This window comes from Sipha flava, unplaced genomic scaffold, assembly GCF_003268045.1.
Source record: "Sipha flava isolate LNK unplaced genomic scaffold, YSA_version1 122_pilon_pilon, whole genome shotgun sequence".
Taxonomy (NCBI): Eukaryota; Metazoa; Arthropoda; class Insecta; order Hemiptera; family Aphididae; genus Sipha; species Sipha flava.
Window position 1 is genome coordinate 1,151,964 of NW_020271748.1, and position 20,902 is coordinate 1,172,865.

A 20,902-nucleotide genomic window follows, 5' to 3' on the forward strand; every position below is an offset into this window, starting at 1 on the left:
TGTGTGTGTGTGTGTGTGTGTGTGTGTGTGTGTGTGTGTGTGTGTGCGTGTTGATTAGGCTGTGACTGCACCCCACATCTACGTCGCACGTACAACAGCCCGTGCAATCGGGCGATGAAGTCATGTTCTAGCGTTCGTCGACGAGCACCACGGCCAGCGCCAACGCAAGTGTCGACTGCACTGACACGCGTGAGTATATTATCCACGTAATACGTAACACATATGCTAGCACGTATGATAGATAATGATAATTATTATTATTGTTATTGTTATTATTATTATAAAATAGTGAATATATTTATTCATGAATAGTTTGTTATATATTACCAACAACCCCTTTCTTTCAAAGGACTCTTCCATATTATTAAGAGTTCGTACAGCTCTGTTAGCTCTAAAAATCAGGTCCTTTACCATTTCCTTTCTATGGACTCCTGGTCACATTGGCATCAGTGGCAACGAGTACGCTGACTTCTTAGCCGGGTCCATCACTAATCAAATTTATTCAGGTCCCTTCTGGTGTCCTTACATAGATCTGGTCCCTATTCACCGCAAATTTATACAGAAGCTATGGAAGTTAGAATGGGATAATCTTCCAGAGTCCTATGATTTTACTTACAAAACAGTATCAAAAAAATGTGCCTTCATGCTCATGGTTATAACCACTAGTATTAAGTCGAGCGATCTTAACTCAATACACCAGATTACGCACCGGCCACAACATATTACCAAATCATTAATTTAAATTGGGTCTTTACAACAGCTCGTTCTGCCCTTTACCAAACTGGGGGGGAATCACTGTAACTTTCAACATTTATTACTTGATTGTTCTGTTCTCTACCATAGTAGAAGTCAATTAAAGAGGGAGTTTTCCACCCTTGCTATACCTTCTTTCCTTATTACTGCTCTTTCAACTGGTAATATATCCATAATCAAACACATTATCAATTTCATTTTACAGTCTGGACTAAAAATATAATTGTATGAGCCTTACAATTCTGTCTTTGTTTTTACTTGTCAACCTTTGTCAATACTCAAAACTTATGTAATTGTTGTCATATAATAATTTTTAGTTAAAATCTCATTAATAAAAAAAAAAAAATTAAAAAAAAATATAGTGAATATATAGTGTAATAAAAAAAATAAATATATTATAATCATTTTTATATCCTATATATACAAACACACACTCGTATATGTGTGTGTTGTGTGTGTGTGTGTGTGTGTGTGTGTGTGTGTGTGTGTATGTGTAGAACTTCGGAAAAACCGTTGGGGTGATTATTACTACGGCACATTGCAATCACGTTATGTATACTCACATATACTTATGTAACAGTTGTATATGTGCGGGCATATAGGCAAATCGGGAGCGGTGGTCATCAAAACCGCACATTTTACATCGTTCAATACCGCACATATTTATTCTATTCTTAAAAAGCGAAATTTGAATGGTCAGTAGTTTAAAACCGCACACATTTGGTTAGGTTAGGTACACTTTGCATGTAAAGTTCACGTTGCCGGTTTCGTATGAGTCCCACACAAAATCTTTTATTTATTTTGGGACCTACTTGTGGTGATGTTACATAGCAAATCGGGGGATATTTTCGTTTTTAACTGTCCGAGTGAGCGAGTGACCCTGCTCAGTCTCGAGGTTAACTCATGTTATTTTAGATAAATGTATACGTAATTGATATATATATATAAGTATATATAAATATATATAAATATATATAAATTTGTGCGGTATTGAATGATTTGATTTGGCGAAAATATGTGGGAATAAGATATAAAAGTGTGTGGTTTTGAACGATGACCTGTTTTTGAAAGTGTACGGTTATGAACGACGCCCATTGGGGGACACTTTAATAAATTCCCCAGATGAACAGTCGAAGAATTTAATCTTTACGCAATTAATTCAATTAAATGTTGTCAATTACGAGTTAGTCAAATATTATAATATTTGACATGATAATCGAGATAAAAATCGGTACGAGCAAAAACGGTTTAGACGGAATAACTTCGGGAGTAGAAAATTGTCACATACACTCGCACCTTAATCCGCGTTGATTTATCAAGTTTATTCAAATTAATGAATGCGTGTGAACATAGTAACATTGGTAAACTAACAAACGTCTATTTTTCAAAATGTAATAAGAATTATGATGTTAAATATACCTTAGGAATGATTGAAAAATAAAATACCGTGTTTATTACGTGCGCTGCAGTGATGTACATACGCGGTGATATTATGCTCTGGACCAGCGATACTCAACCCGCGGCCCTTCAACGATTTATTTGTGACTCAAACAGAACTCATTGAATTAATAATAAAATATAAATTTGAAAACTTTTATTATAAATATAAAATAGGTATAACAAAACAATCAAAGTGTGTCGCAAATTCAAAAATGAAATATGCAAATAATGTGTACAGAAATCAGCTTACTGATTCATATCTTGACTTGTAAAGAGTAACATGCAGCAACTACAAATCAAATACATCCAAAATAGTGAAAAAAAGATCTCGTATAAAAATTGACACTAATTTAAAATAAATATTTAATTTAATTTTTTTATAGTAAATTTTCGAATGTAATACAACATGCATAATAAATAAATTTATTTTTACTTTTTTTTTTTTAATTTCCGTTCCATTCATTTCAACTTACGGTTCGTGAAATATTTTAAAATATTTTTTGTGGTATAAAAAAGTTGTTAAGTATGACTGTTCTAGACCAACGTTACTCATCCTTTTTCATTCATATACCCATAGGATTAATTAGAAATTATAAAATTAGTTTTAATGAAAAATAAAATAAATAACTACGAGTAAAATAAAATATATAATGTATATAAAAAGATTATATTAATATTACAATTTAGTTTGAATTTGATTCTTAGGGTTGTTTTGTAACACTTAGTTTTAGAAATCTGGTTCCACAGATGATAAATGAACTCGTAAGTTCAAACTCATAAAACATTTATTACGTTACTTATTTTTAATGAATGTGTATGATGAAAAACCCATTTCCATAACACAGTGCTCGTTATCAAATTTTTCATAAACATTTTATTAATTCAAATACATCAATTTTTACACATTCCACCATTTTGTCCTTTTTCCCCCTAGCATTCTTTCGTATCTTTTCGAGTACTCCCGGTTGAGAAACGTTGCTCTAGATTCTAGAGAATGATGCATATGCGTAAAAATAAAATATAAAAATCAAAAAACGACGATAAGACTGATTAAGAAAATGTTGTGCGTTGCGTTATCGATTTGATTTTACGCCTTGGCCTTTGACACGTCGTTTCCCGCGTGCACCGTTCTCGTACAACAATATAATAATACACACCAACACATATACACACACACACGCACGCTTATTCATAAGCATGCACGAATACACATACATACTTTGGGCGTTATATTAATAAAATTAATAAATATACTCACCGTCACATATACGTTGGTTTGTGCACGAGATAAATGCGTTATAGAATTCAATCGGATGAGTTTCGTACATAAATTGTTGTCTTTTTCGATTGACGTATCATTATTATGATTATTACTATTATTATTATTATTAATATTTTACATTCCCGAAAGGCAATCTCAGATCGCTACGAAACGCGACAATTACTATTTAGTCGCGATTACGCCCGCGATTAACCGCAGTGTCGGTTCGAAAACATTTTTATTGAGCTCTCAGACCTCATAGAGAAAACTAGTTTTCATATTATTTCCCTGATTTTTTTATTTCATTAATTTTTATTCAAACTATTAACTCGCCTTTTTTTTTTATATTGTTATTATTCGGTGATAATTTGTTAATGTTGTTTATGTACCATAATTCGAGAGTCAAACCGTAATTTAGTTTTTTTTTTATCATATACATTACAGGTAAGACATTAACTGTCATAACATTTGCTCTTTACACATGTTAATTGTATTGATTTTTTTCTATTTTTTCACGTTCGGGAGAAAACGAGTAAATATTATCACAAGTTACATTGTAATTATAATATAACTTATTAATAACTATTAAACAGCAGATCGCACACTCAGTTTTGTAAAAGTATTCATTTTCACTGTTATTTATTGTACTCATAATTATCTAATCGATGGTACATATAATTTTCTTTTAACACTTGATTTAGTTCAACAGTCACTCTAGTCTCTAGTATAATTATAAAAACACCATAATGAAACGTGTGACGGTTTAAATAATAACTTGATCACTCCGCTGTAATTGCATGATATCGAATAACGTGTCACAAAGGATCTATAATATGACACTGTGGTAATAATTGAAATTGGACTTTGTACTAAACATAACGATTATTATTTATTAAAATATTTATTTTAAATAGTAAAGTATTATATAACAGTTTAAATATAAAAATAATATTTTAATGAAATATAATCTTAGTAACATCTAATAATCTCGATGTAATACACCAAAGCGTGAAAACAGAGGTGAAATAAATTATAATACTCAAATTAAAAGTTCAGCGAACATAAATGATCGTTAATAATATTATATCATAAACAACTTTTACAAAATAAAACTGCAAATAAAATAAATTATTATTAAAAAAAATTGCTTTAAATAATGAAGTGTTTGAATGAGAATCGTAATTTATTTTAACGATAGAAATTAATTTATTAAGAAATAAATTACTCACACCTACATATTATCATGTTTAATGTAATTTATTTGTTATTATACTCTAAATAAAATTATAAACACTAAAACAAATATTATTTGATACCAAAAATCAGATATTTTGCAGTATTTGAAGGAAAGGACTTTTAAAATACAATATTAAATAATTATTATTTGGAGTGTTTTTTTAGCTATTTTTGATAGTATTTTATCCTAAAATGCTATGGTATATTTTTTTTCTTAATCGTTTGTGTGACATATTGAATTCGTATTTAATTGATCATAAGTACGAAGTAGGTTCCGTTTTAAGTTTGTTGATATTACGAAATTCTAATTTCGTGTAAATCACAAAAAGCTATGAAGTATATAAACAATTACTATGATTGTTGTGTTATCTACTGTAATTTCGTTATTACCTAAAAAAATATGTATATATATCAATATAAGTAAAAGTGTAAAATTCAACATGTTTTTTTTTACATTCTTAGTCACAATATATTTAAGGAAAAAAAATATTTGTTATTTTACATTATAGAACAGATTATAAAAATGATATCATCACCAGAAGTGTATTCTAACATTTTTAACTACCATTAAACAGAAATTAAAATCTGTACGTACACTGGTGTATACGCATAATGGATTCAAGATACATAACTGCGCCGCGTTCGCTTTTCAACAATGTTTGGTCGGAAGCCTTGACCGATTGATTGTGAGTTACTGGACCGAAAAATACGTAAAGCATGTCCAGTCGTTTTTCCCCATAAATAACTTTGCTAATTTCATAAAAAAAATAACTTGACAAATATATCTCTGCGAACGTGACCGTCACCATACCGTGTAAACGTGATGTAATTAATATATTTTACGTTACCGTAAATTTTGAACATCGTTCATTATAATACACAATCCCAGAAAATATTAACAAAGCCCAAATTCAGTTCAAAAAAAGACAGACGGATATTTAACGATATTGAATAAAAGCAGATAAATATGAATTTACTTTCAATTTATTTTAGATAAACTATATAATTAACTATAGACATCAGTATTATGAGCTAAGCTTTTCAAGAAAATAGCAAAATCATACAGAATTAAATGTTTTAATGCATTTTATTTTCATATAGCAAATTTTTCGTTTAATCTCGTGAGTCGGATACATAATTGACTCCATAACTCCAGTTACATCACAAAAAAATAATTTCTTTTCGCCCTATATTCTTATGAACTGCTCCAAGAAGTTATGACATATTTGTTATTAATAAGCTGGGTACTGATAATTCCTAAAAAGTTACATTACTGCTTGAGTTTTTTAACGTGGATCCATCTTCTGCGGGGACTATTATTTTTTAATTTTGTGTATTACACTCTACGATATAAGATGTACTATATACTATCCATTATATAAACATTTTATGTGTGCCTTATTATCTAAATATCTTTAGAATTATTTATAACATGTTGGTTTAAATATTCGTGAACTGTTCGTGTCAACAAACTATGCATTTTTCACATGAACAAAATGACTAAAGTGTTATGAAAACAATAGTATGTGAAATATAAACTATAGATTTTTCAACTTATTATTATAGATTCGATTTATTAACGTAATTCATTTGGAATTAAATTTTAGTTAGTACTTAACTATTTGAACGATTTAGTTGGGGGTTTTAAAAATGATTTTGAATCAGTTGAATCCTTTCCTCTAATAACGGCTGGATTTAGTCACGTACGAGACGTCGTATTGGCTCCTAGTCTTGTATTGACTACTGGACCGAAGATTTGCCAAATAAACAAATCATCAATGGTATTTTACCTGTTTTTATACTTATAATAGATTGTTTTTATTTCTGGGGGAAGGGGATTGTTGAATTTACCTCAAATAATAATATAAAATTCTCATAGGACCTCGATGTGCTACCCACTCAGCCCCCTAAACACAAGATACATTTGATTTTGATTGAAAATAATAAAAGTGTCCTATTATCAGTTCGTCAGATCAGCGAAAATAGAACGTTACAATTATTCCATAGAACTTCCGAAAACGTACCCCTAGCCAGTGGCGGATTTAGCGTTTTGGTGCCCCTAGGCTTAATCACTCTACTAAGGAACCAACAATATTTGGTCTAAACCCTTTTCTTCTAATTTTATTCAGTTTTTTTATCAAAAAAAAAAAAATATTAAATATTAAATCTTTAAAATAGAAAACTTCTAAAAATAAAATATTTCATATCTATTATCTTACTTCAGATACCATTATTACCAGTACAAATAAACAATCCTTATACAGTCACATAACGGAAATATAAATAGCCAGATATGAAAATACCTATATTCGGATAGTTGGATATTCCCAATAAGTACATAGGTACTAATAAGCTATTAATAATAACTATTAAATGACTGCAATTAATTTATTACTAATGAAATATTTTCAAATTGTAATAATAATTGTAATATTCTTACTATAGCCTATAGATACACATCATACGTACAATATACTTATTAATATATTATTATAACTTTTTAAAATTATTTTTATTCGTGTTTATATGACAAATATAAAAAAATATATATTAAAATAAATTTACCTAATAAGTCAATAATAACACTTAATTCTATAAAAAAAAAGCCGCCCTCCCAAAAAATCCGCCCTAGGCTATAAGCTTTTTAGCCTGCCCCCTAATCCACCACTGCCCCTAATTCTCACCCATAACGCCCTAACTTTTGAGTAGTGCTACTTTACCAAGCCCTTGCTCGCTAACGGACGGTATACAACTCACGCTTAAACCCTTTGAATAAGCATAATGTATTGAGACGTGTATTTTTCGTAGTTACAGAAAACGGTTACCGGCATTAACATCACGATCGAGGAGTGTACGTTCCTTTGGCTAAACCAAACATGTTCGGACTCGCGCACCATCATCAGTACGGCGCACCACCGCCGACATCGGGCACTACGGTGCCGGCAGCTACGACTATTGCGCAAACGTGGCACAACTCACCAGCGCCCGCCCATCACCAGAGCGGTGCTCACCACCTGGTCACGGCCGTGGCCACCGCCACCACTCCAGCCGCCGATTCGCCGGTCCACAACAATAACAACAACAATAACAATAACAACAACAACAACAACAACAACAGCCATAACGGCGGTAATGTAGTCGGCGGACACCAGAATGTCGCGATCACGTCGTCTCCGTCGTCAGCCGCCACTCCGCCGTTCTACCAAAGCGCCGCCGCCGCCGCAGCCGCTGCAGCAATGATGTGGCCCAACCCGGCGGCCGCAGCGTTCCAGGCCCATCACTACGGTACGAGCAAATATCATTTTACATTTCACTCGCTTGATCGCCAATCCAACGCAACTATGTGTTTACCACAGACAAAAAAAATCTAATATCGAAATCGCGAATTATTTAAAACAGAATAAACATTGGGGTATGCGAAATAATGCATTATTTTTAGACAAATATTTTGATATGTACTCGGTGTACTTATTTATCTATAGGTAGGTACGTCAGTCTTGAATCACGACGACGATTTTTTTCCACACCAAGACAGCATTAAATCTCATTTTAATGATAAGAGTAAAACATAACCTAACCAATGAATAATATAACACTTGTACTTCTAACCGTTTATTGACTATAGTTTTAAACCATAACAATATTATTGGTACATTTAACGTACCGTGCAGTTTTCTATAAAACAATATTAATTATAAGTTTATTGCTTCATATCTTCACAAGTATACTATTTACGAAACTCGTAGCTCACTGTTTTATTGGTATCTTCGCTATAATATCATATTCATATCAGTTTGAAATCGAGAAATTTGTTCATGTATCAGAATTGAATTCTGATTGGTTTTGTTTTTCGTATTCATTGTTTCAATAGTTTGTACTATTAATGCCTTCTGCGCACTTACGCGCGATGCGATTTGAGGCCTATCATTAGGTACACAGTACACATATTGACATATATAAACACTTTTAACTATATACTGAGAGTAGTTATATCCTTACACTAAGGTGGAAGTGACTGCAGTTATGCCAAATATTTAGAAAAAATAAAGTCTTAGCTCTGATGGCACATATAAATAAATACGCAACAATTCCCTTTTCGATTGATTCAAGTGTTTGTATCAATCGACATTACAGATGATACTTAAACCTATGTTCTGTTAATGAAAATTATCGATAAGTAGTTGCATAGATAAATTATGCGCACCTAATACTAGTTTTTTTTTTTAAAAATTATTTTTATTACTATTCATAATAGCTTGAAATATATTAATTTATACGTACAATTATGAGTCATATCATTGTTTACAATCTTGTAATAAAAGTTTAAAAGGAACGGCATAAATTAACGTGTGTTAATCAGGTTTTTGTTATCAGACTAAGAACTATTATAAACCCTTTCTGTTAACATCCGGTTTTTGTTCTGAAAAAAAAATTGCCCTACTTCAGTCCACCCAAGTTCTGTTTAGTATTTCGTCAGTGTTTTTTTGATATCAAGTTTTTATCATTCTACACTGTAAGAATTTTTTAGTTTACTATAAAGTATTGTTGAAAAGTTAACATCGATTAGCTGTTTCTGTATTTGTCAAATGGTAAGATAATGCCTGTTGAAGTATATACTTAAAAAAAACAAGTTTGCATAAGTAGTGATATTCTATAACGGCATAAATGCATGTAAATTTCTTATCGCTATATTTCTAATATTATTCGAATACATCATAGTTTTATCTATTTAATGATATAAAATCTAAAATAATTTAATAACTACTATTCATAAATAAAAATTTTAACCGATTCAATTAAAATTATAAGTTTTTATAATTCGTCATTATGCTCACAATAAGTCATAAATTTCAATAATTTAGCTCGATAGCTCTCGATAACTCTTGATAACTAGAATTTAATTCTTCAACAGTCATCAGTGTAATATATAATAACCTTTAAGTTTAAACGTGAATAAACACTGTTCCTTAAAAAGAAATTACTAATCTCGTTGTTTGAATTTGAACCCGTATACATAAGAACTATTGAATTTTATTCCAAGATCAACTTAGTACCCATGCACTTAATTCCATTACGAGCATATAACCACGTTATGCCGTGGAGTGGGTTATTTGAAATTGAATTCTTGTCGATTTTTTTTTTTTAGTTATAAATTTTATTATGATAAAGTATTTGAACGACGTGTACTTTTTACGAATAATCATGTTTATGATAATATTTAATCATTAATCATACAATAAGTAATTTTTCTTTATCTATAATATTTTTCTAGATTATCTAACACTTATTGAATAAACATTAAACAAACAATTCCGATTCGAAACTATCATTATTAGACGTTTAAGACAAAGTATACGTGCTTCTGTGTCATTGTATTATGCGATTGTAGTGCTAAAGGACATTTGTTTCTCTTCGTTTAGTTAATCGTTTTTCGAAAATTTCGTTAAAAAAGAAAAAAAAAACCAATACAAAATAGTTTCATATTCAAAAGTACCTATACCTAATGTCATACAGACATACCCGATCTGGCAAACGTAATCGGTTTTGCGAAGTCAAGTTTCAAATCGTAAGTACTGCTGTATAATAGTTATAATTATTTTCTAACAGTAAGAATCGTTACGTTATTTCAAAATAACAATTTACTTCACAAATTTTCAAACGCTCAATTCTAAACAGCACTCAAGTAGAGAGGTACTTCCTCTTCGTACGTACGCAGATGAATAAAATAATTCCAAACAGATGTTGTAAATTAAGCGCAACCTCATTAGCCCTCTGTAGGTATATAAGGGGTATACTCTCGCGCGCGCATGTATACATATGTGTGTGTGTGTGTGTGTGTGTGTGTGTGTGTGTGTGTGTGTGTGTGTGTGTTCAAACAAGTGGAATCGTCGGTGCAGGCGATTACCGATCGACTACCGTTCTCTGTTGGCGACGACGACGACGACGGCGGCGGCGACAGCGATGACCGGTTTCTTCTTCTTTCTTGTCGTCGTCTTCGTGTGTTGGCGCGTCTTAGACGGCGGCGTCGTTGATATTATTGTAGGTGTATAAATGGATAAAATTACTATGGAATATAAAAAAAAAAAAAACTAAAAAACCCCACCGACTGACCTCCGATCCGTTCGTAACATGACAAATTACTCAACTATAGGGACCAAACACGATCAATTAGTCCCGAGTGCATTAACTGGTTGCACCCCCTCCCCATCTCACCTTATGGTAATTTATGTTTGGCGCCATAAGTTTTTTTTTAAAACACACACGCGCGTATGTCATAGGTTTTATATACATATATAAATATATACACACATTATAATCCTTGTTTTTATTTCATTTTATTTTTTTTTTTGCCGTCACACGACGAAGTATTAGTGTCTCTGCTGCACGTTTGCTTTTAATTATCTTTTTAATAAAGCAATTTGCATGGGATACTGCGTCTGTTTCTCCTATTTTCATCTACTTAGTGGTGCAATGTATGACATCCCGTTTGTTTCAGACACGGGAATGGATTTGCAGTTCGGAGACGGCCGGGAATGTGTTAATTGTGGTGCCATCTCTACGCCGCTGTGGCGCCGCGATGGCACCGGACACTATCTATGCAACGCCTGCGGTCTGTACCACAAAATGAACGGCATGAACCGGCCACTGGTCAAGCCAGCCAAAAGATTGGTCGCATTCGAGACTGTGAGTATAACTTTTTCTTATCAGAAAAAAGACCATTTATACTCTCACATTTCTTACATTTATATATGTTACGGGTAAAGTTCGAAAATGGGTAGTTAATTCGGGTAAAGGACACCTAATTCATATAAATAGTAATAATGCGTACATTATCCAGTGTGCTATGGATAAGGTATGAATTAGAAGAAGAAAACTAAATAATATTAATTCGAAATAAAAATTATTAAGTAAATTATACATTTTTAAGTTATTATTTTATGTATGAAAAAATTTAAAAATATTAAATATAGTTATTTATTGTAACAGTTTAGATTCGGGTGACATTTTGAGTAGCAAAATAATTCCACAGATTTACATTTACTCATACATTTATTTGTTAAACAATTATTTTTACACAAACATTTTTTAAAACTTTGACCACTTAAAAGAAATTGTGCATTAGCTATTTCACACCAAGTTTTTTTTTAGCCGGCACTTATAAAATACTTATTATTAATGGTTCATTATGATTTTTTTATTTTAAATAATATGTCATAATATTTTGATTCCGTTACATTTACCGAATTCTCATTATTTTCATTAATTCATTTATTAAAACTCTCATAAAATTTCTCTTTTTAAGAAGACAAGTTTTTTTTAAAAAAAATGAAATGATCAATTATTAATAAACCGAATAAGTGAACTCGAAAACCGATAGCACCGTAATGAAGATTAAAATTACTATACAATTACAATACATACAATTTATCATAATGTACAATTTATACTCGTATTTTATCATATTTGATTAATATTATCTACAATTGATATTTTGTTGCATTTTATTTTATGAAAAAACTTTGTCCACTCAAAGGTAGATAATGTACAAATTACCCGGTAAATGTACCTAGAAAATAAACGTTTAACAAATATGTTTACTTTATCAAATACACATGAGTAGTGTTCATATTACCCGGGTGATATGTACATTTTCCAATTTTCGTACTCTACCCGTAACATATACACATTTTGGTTCGTAACAGGAATCGCTTAATTGGGATTGAGTCGCATATTGGTAAATTTTAGATCTCAGAAATATCTCATATAGTAGAAGAGTGAATATTATTTTTTCTTTATTAGATTTTGAACGGAGTGATGGAATCTATTGATTTTACAATGATATGTGTTTTTTTTTTTGTGTTTGTCATCACGTTTTGGGGCAGTAAAAATGCTTCGATTTTCTTAAACAGCAACTTTTCTGAAAGGAAAGTGAATGTAGATGATATTTTGACAAGTCAAAAATCAAACTTCTTTAATACTTTTTAAAAGCATCGAAAAAAACCATAAAAAAATTACAAAAAACCGGGAATTTTTACGCAAAACCACGTTTTGGCAAACTACATTTTTTTTAAAATGCTCTAATTCAAAAACGAAAAGCCGCATATACTTGACATTTTCACAAAATATTTAAATTAGCGTTTTATATAAATGATAACGTTTTTGAAGTATTTTGAAAATTTCTGACTTATTTATAGACAATTTAAATTTTAAATGTTTCTAAGTTTATTTTTTGAAATATCTTTTAAAAAAAATTTGGCTATCCAAAAGCTCTTGAAAATTTAATACAAGGTTTATTATAAGTTATACTTATGTTACTACAACTAAAAAAAATTGGAAATCGTTTCATATCAATTTTTTTTATAAGCCCATAAAGTTAAAATTTGTATAAAATGTGTCAAAATCACGATAATTTGCTAGTTATTTTGTAGATAAAAATTCATAAAATTTATTCTGTTTATACTTAAGGTTCAAAATTTTAACACTAGGTTATCTATAAGTTATTCTTTAAAAAACTATAAAAACATTTTTACCAGACTTTAAAAAAAAAAATTTATGACCGTTTGAAATTTAAATTCTTACAAAATTGCATAAAATAACGATTTATCCTCAAATGATTATAAATATTTGTTATAATTCAAAAAGTATAAGTCGCAGTAACTTACAATTTTTATTAGTTGTTAAGATTAGCATTTTTTTTAAGTAATATTTTTTCAAAATATTATATTGACTTTTAAGCAACTTATAGACATTTTAAATATTCGATTTTTTACAATTTTTTTTTATAATCGTTGATAAAAAATTTTGTCTGGTGCAAAATACTTAAAATTTAATTTAAGATTCCACAGAAGTTGTCCTTATTGCTATTCAAAAATTATTGAAATTCATAGGACCATTTTTTTTTTTTTTATAAGCGTTTGAACAGTGAATATTGACATAATATTACATGTAAAATATAATATAATATATAATATTCTAGAGTGAAAAATCATATCGGTTTTTGGAAATTGCTCTAACCCAAAACTAAAAACGCAAATACTTGAAATTTTCAAAAAATGTTTATATTAGCATCTTTAATACATGGTTAAATTTTCAAAGTGTTTTAACATATTTTGCCTTATTTATAGACAATTTAAATTTTCGATTTTCCTAATTTTTTTTTTTTGAAATACCGATAAAAATACTTAGCTGTAAGAAAACTCTTGAAAACTTAATACAAGGTTTATTATAAATGATACTTATCGGAACACTAAAAAAATTAGAAATCGTTCCACACAAATTTTTTTTATAAGCCCATAAAGTCCAAATTTGTATGAAATAAGTCAAAATAGCGATAATTTGCATGTTATTTTGTAGTTAAAAATTCATAAAATTTTTTCTATTTATACTTAAGGTGTAAAATTTTAACACAAGGTTATCCATAATTTATTCTTCTTAATTATTCTTAGTTATTCTTCTTCTTATTCTTTCTTAATAACTTTAAAAAAATTTCTACCGGACTTTAAGGAAAAATTTTTATGACCGTTTGAAATTTAAATTTTTACGAAACTGCATAAAATAACGATTTATCCTCAAACGATTTTAAATATTTGTTATTATTCAAAACTCAAAACTTTTACTAGTTATTAAGTTTGGCATTTTCTTTGAGCGTTTTTTTTTCAAAATATTATACTAATTTTTAAGCAACTTATAGGAATTTTAAGTATTTGATTTTTCCAAATAAAATAATAAGAACCGTTTTGAATCATTTTTTGTTAATTAAATATAGTTATATAGGATATTTATACAGAAATTATATCCAATAAAAAATTTTTGGAACACTGCTTTCTATATATAAGATTATTACAATATAATAATAATATATACATATAATAATATTTTTTCAATATATATATCTAACAAATATTCTTCGTTCAGAATCATTATTTGTATACAATACCTATCATTGCATTCAAATTTAACAAATTCATTGTAATAACCTATCCTATAAACTAGGTGCACTCCATCCCCTACTGTACAGCAGAGCGAGGCCCATACGGTTCTTTTTTATTTTTAGTCTGCGAAGGGCTCCCCAATTACACGATTGGACGACAAATAAGATAGTACTGAACTAGTGGGTTAGAATTAGTTGTTAGATTCTCGTGAAAACGTTTATAGCGAAATGTTGAGTATACTTTAATGATAAATAGCATACAAATACGAAAATATACATACCTATGCATACAAATATTAATTCACATTTTTACACTTGACTTTTTGGAATGTATAAATTTGTTTGCAACGTGTAAATTTCTTGTAAATCTCATGTAAGCTAATATCAGTTAGTAAATAGCATAAACATTTAAAAATATAATATGGTCCAGGAGAAGCGTAACTAATTTAATTTAAAAGTAACGAGGTCAAATATGTAACTGATTGATCGAATTTAGTTATCAATGTAACTCGATCACTTTAATGATCACTCCACTTATCACCAATTCAGCGATTAAATGATGAATACACCGAACAAGATTAATTTCGAGTCGATATTCTTACACAAACTGTCCATGATGTGAGACATGCAGTACAATATTCATATATTTGATCCCATAATCTTCGATACTATAAATAATAATCGTACATCGTAATATTTGTAATTGCTACCGGAATAATCGCTGTAAGGTTTTAATAATATTTCTGTGCATTAGTTTTGCAGTGGCATTAAGATATATATATAGTATGTATCTTTACAACTATTCGAAAACGCGGATGTAGCTTTGGTTTTCAATGAATCATTACACAAAAATGTGTACACAATATCGATGTGTGCGTTTCGTGTGTATGTGCGCGCCTATACAATCATATATATTTTGTAATAATCATTGCTACTTTTCTATGTATGATAACGAGCACAGTTTTGATTGCAATGACAGTGATTTTTTTTATGGAATACAATTTCTAAACAATAATATTAATCATTGAACGATTATAAAATTATATAGGAGGTACAATTCATTTGTAACGAGTCCCATCTGTATTTTTGTTTATGCGTGAAACAATTACATTTTCGGATAGTTTCCAATCGATTATTTGTTATTATCAGGGCTCGGAAGTTGTAGCATTAAAAATGTTACTTTTTAGCTCTTAAATATGTACTCAGAAACTCTAAAATATACGCTATAAATAGCACGAAAAATCAAAATATATGCATTTAATAATATAATAAACTGTTAACAAAAATGTTAAATTACTTAAATATATTTGTAAAAATATACCTACTTATTATTAAACTATTTTATATATTTACCTAGGAAATTATCCTAGATTATTAAAATGTTTGATAATCTAATGCAATGATATAATAAGGGAATAACAAACTATTAATACATCAAATTATCGATGAAAATATAAAACAATATTTGATGAGGTCTATTTATTTCCAATAATTAAAATATTTTTTAAAAACATAACCAAGTAAATACAATTATTATCAACAATATGTGATTATTTCCTATATTATGTGAAAATATACCCGAAAATAGCACTATAAACCCTAAATTAGCAAAATAGCAATAAAACCCGTAAACATGCGAAAAATAGCAAAATTAAATTTTGTGTATGATATCCGAGTAGTGAGAAACATATTTGTATCTTACTTTGGATGTTCTAAGATGAACCAAAAAAAAATATGCATTTTCTAGAACTTCCGAGCCCTGGTTATTATAATATGGAAAATAATTAATATTAGCATTATATGTAAACGCAATGTATGCGAACATGGTGCACACACCTATAGCTTCGGTTTAATTCATGTTGGTTGTAGTCGTGTCGATATTTCGGCATACAATTTTATACGTATTCGCTTGCGACCACCTAGTCCGTGAGCACTATTGTTGTTATACCTATATCTGGTATATACATATAAACGATGGAAATGATTATCATTTTGTGTTTATTTCCAGGCATCGAACAGACGCTTAGGACTGTCGTGCACAAACTGTGGCACTCGTATGACCACACTGTGGAGAAGGAACAACGATGGCGAGCCCGTGTGCAACGCCTGTGGACTGTATTATAAACTTCACGGCGTCAACAGGCCGCTGACGATGAGAAAAGATGGCATTCAGACAAGAAAGAGAAAACCAAAAAAGCAACCTTCATCTACGTCTTCTTCCTCCGCCGGCTCCAACGTGGATAACAGACAGTCCTCGTCGACGGCCATAGATCTATTAGGTAAATATACAAATCACTAATAAAATGGTTCAATGTTGGGGGTTTCCGTGTTGAAACGTGAACATATTTCTTTTTGAACGGATATTCCGACAATAGTTATTTCATCTGTGAGGACATAAAAATCAACACAGTATGCGCGTATATATGATAAAAATAACAAAGTTCATTGGCTAGATTTAATCGAGGTGTTTTTTTCAATTTATGAAAAAGAAAAAAATAATTATTACTAATTAAATATTAAAAAAATTAAAATAATCAATTGACGCAAAGTAAGAAAAAAAACCTAAGGAATTAATAATTCACAAACATCGATAATAAGACATTGAAATAATTTTAGATAGCAATAAAATTAAGGTTATGGATAATTAAAACTTTGAAGTTGTATGATAACAAAACGAGATTAAACCAAAATATCTATTTAATGGTGTTCAGTGCAACACTCGATTGTCTTAATAACTGTACACTATTAAAAAGGATATTAAATCTAATTGAGTACATAAACATTTTTTAATTATTCTGTTAGGCACTTTTTATAAGTCGATGGTTGATTAACATATCAGTTGATTTCGGTGTTCTTCTTAAAAACAATCTTCATGTTGTGTCTGTGGAGTTCATAGCATCAGCAAAACAACCACAGTGAACAACGGACATTTTCTGAAGTTGTTTAATGTGCTGATAAGATCAACACACGTGTGAATTCAGAAATAAAAATGGTATTTTATGGGGGAAAATCCGATGTCTCAGTGATAATTAACATATATTTAACAGTATTTAAAATAGAAAATATTATCCTTTTAATATATTTATAATATATGTTACGGACATCATAAAATTACATATTAATCGAAATACATGGCTAATGTAGACTATACTTCTTCACCATATTCAAACTTTAACATTATTCGTAACATCAAAAATCTCTTTTTCGTTTTCTCCTATCCACGCTTTTGGTTTAAATTTAATATTGCGGCATCCAATTCACTTTAAATCGCAATCAGAATTACAATCTCACTTCGGGATGGCGCGCGCCCGGTGAGAGGAATGATGTTTATGGTTATCCTTTGCAGCGGCTAAGCAATTTAAGGTAAACGCGCGCATGAATGCAGTCTCATAAAGATGAAGATTGAAAGTAAAAAATGTATTTTTAAACAGGATATTGACGACGATGTATCAATATTATTTTTCCTTTACTCTTTTTCAGTGAACAAACATCAGGCGGTCGAGATCAAACACGAGCACTATGACGCTGCGGCTGCGGCTGCTGCGGCCGCGGAACACTTCCTCTTCCCCGGATCGACTGGACCGGGCCATCATCATCATCATCATCATCATCATCCACAACTCGGCAGTTTCAGTTTCCCGTTGCCCCAGGCTCCGGTGACCGCCCACAGCTACCAACACTTGTTGAATGGTCACGTCAACAACAAACTCATGGCGTCCTAGAAGACCACTCTGTCCTTCTCATTCTCTCTCTTTCTATATATATATATATATATATATCCTCTGTCCAGGATACTCGCCTGCGGATTTTGTACATAATAATAATATATATTCTGTATATAAGTACGAAATATACATTTTTTAATGTATTTCCTGAGCGTAATAATAACAATACGTATATAATATGTAAAAAATAAAAAAAAAAACGTTCAGAAAACGGCAAAATCCCGCGAGCATTTCCGACTTGTTAAAATGTTTTACACCAGTGTTATTATATGGATTTACTTTTCGGACGTAAATATAATGTCACGTTTTATTCGTAAGAAAAAAATTATACGACGTCGTTCGCACGTGCGCTCATTATTCGTAGTACGGAATAATATCCACCACTGCGTCTGTATAAATTTCAAAACGACCGCTAATTGTCTTAGTTTAAATATTTTGTTTTCGAGCGATCGCATATTATATTTAAACGTAAATGCGCGACTCCAAGGCCTCGCTCCTATACGAGTGCCGGAGACGCGTGCGTTGACGATCGCCGTCTCGAAATCACCTAGTCCCGCATGAGCGTAAATATGTAATAAACTATTATATTATATATTGTATTGTAATTTTCAGTATCGTATTTTTCAGACCGCACGTTTTTCTCTTGTCCCACGAGTTTCTATGTATTTATCACGTCTGCTGTACATTATATATGAATTTATCGTTTTTTCGTATCGTTAGCATTCATTTTATTAACGAGCCTCCTTTTTATATCATTTTATTATTATTAATTTTTTTTTTTTTTATGGAATCGCGATTTTTCATCGTGTGCCCCTGTAGATTATAACGATAACGTAATTGTTAATATTCACTATTAATTTATACTCGTAAATATTATTATATAGACTTGACTAAATAATGTAAAAATAAAAAATAAGACAACTATTTTATAAATAAAACTATATTCATACTGTATATATTAGATATTTATAATAAAAAAACATACTATACGTACGAATATGATACGAATCGATCGTGTTCTATTTAAAATCAAACAATCGTAATCATTGTTATATGACTGTTATGATCATGTCTAGGAATTTTATATTGTCACCAACGCTGTATAAAGGTCATACATATGTAATTATACCTATTGGAAACACGATGTTTATCTTCTCTATTGGAACGCTATGATAAATATATTTGTATTCAATAATAATTATAAAACTATTATAATATAAATATCGTTAAAAAAAAAAAAAAAAAAAAAAAAATACAAATCTTTAACGATTTAATTTTCTTGTGTCACTCTGCAGAATACTAAACTACATAGATATTATTAAATATAATATGCTATTATTTTGCTATTAGTTACTGTAGGAGTACAAAATAGAACAGATTATATTTTGTCAAAGCGATTGAATTGTTGAACATAATACATGCGTATTGTTATAATGTGTAAACTGAGTTTGTTAGAAAACTAATTTACATACTTTGACACCATGAATTCCTCGATTCGATCGCGTTCAGTAATATACTCGTATTATTATAAATCTAAATTTAATAAACAATTATAATTAAGTATTAAATGTACTTGTTTTTTAGATGATAAACGATTACAGCCATGAATAAAATACATACGCAATGCATGCGAAACTTGGTCCTCTGCGCAAGGGGATGAAAAAAACTACTAAAATTCAATAGAAAAGTTTTGTGGAAGATATATGGGCCCAAAGGAAATCTAAATAGAAAATATGAAAGAAGAAAAAACGCGAATACAGAAAGCTGTACAACAAACCAAATATTGGAAAGTATCTTAAAGTAAAACTGGAATGGGCTGGCCACGTTTGGGAGCTGATGGAAGCATTATTTCTAATGTTTTCAACTAAGAAAATAAACAAATAATAACCAAGAGAGAGACCCCATCAACAATGGATAGATAGAATAGTTAAGAACATAAAATAAATATATGAGGGGATAACGATGAGAATGGCAAGATATCATGAAAGATGGGAAGACTTGAAGAAGCGTGTAAAAGGACTTAAAGACCTACTGAACACTCTATAAAAAAAATTTAAAAAATAAAGTACATAGTAACATTATCCAGAGTTTAGCTATTGTTAACGATTAAATGAAACATTGTTTACGAGCGAGAATCAAAACGGTTGACAAATCAATAAGATTTTAAATAAGTCTTAAATAAGATAAAATGTTTTACTGTGTACAAATAAAATGTATTCTTTAAATTAGAGGCTCTCTCACTATTGTAGTCAGCTCCTTAACAATGGTATTGAAATACTTGGTTTGATGGAAGAAATTTGAATGTGTATGTGAGGTTGCATAATATAATATAAAATCCATACAAATAAAAAAATTGCACTGATAATATTATTTGAGTTTGATTCACTTCATATATCCGTTGAGCCCTTAGATTACTCTCGTGAAGCCCTTGGGTAACTCTCTGAGAACCGCTATTTTATGTGTTTAAACCACGGATTACATCGAATCGAATATTTTGTATGATTTTGTTTAAATATTATAATATATAATTACGAACAATTGTTTTTTATAACAAAA

General features: G+C 30.1%; 1 protein-coding gene across 5 annotated transcripts in view; it reads left to right on the top strand.

Annotated features, from left to right (window-relative positions):
• Positions 1–19,490, top strand: part of LOC112694042 (GATA-binding factor A-like) — a 38,388-nt gene extending 18,898 nt beyond the window's left edge. For 2 of the 5 annotated variants that reach the window (XM_025569375.1, XM_025569376.1), the window contains exons 3-6: positions 7,499–7,975; positions 11,187–11,374; positions 16,630–16,900; positions 18,102–19,490. In XM_025569375.1, the coding sequence (XP_025425160.1) occupies positions 7,567–7,975; positions 11,187–11,374; positions 16,630–16,900; positions 18,102–18,343 (1,110 nt within the window). In that variant the 5' untranslated portion in view covers positions 7,499–7,566 and the 3' untranslated portion in view covers positions 18,344–19,490. Of the gene's footprint in view, positions 1–58; positions 190–3,661; positions 3,899–7,498; positions 7,976–11,186; positions 11,375–16,629; positions 16,901–18,101 lie in introns of those variants that run through there. The other 3 variants (XM_025569377.1, XM_025569379.1, XM_025569378.1) reach the window with 3 other exon arrangements.
• The last annotated feature ends 1,412 nt before the right edge of the window (positions 19,491–20,902 follow it).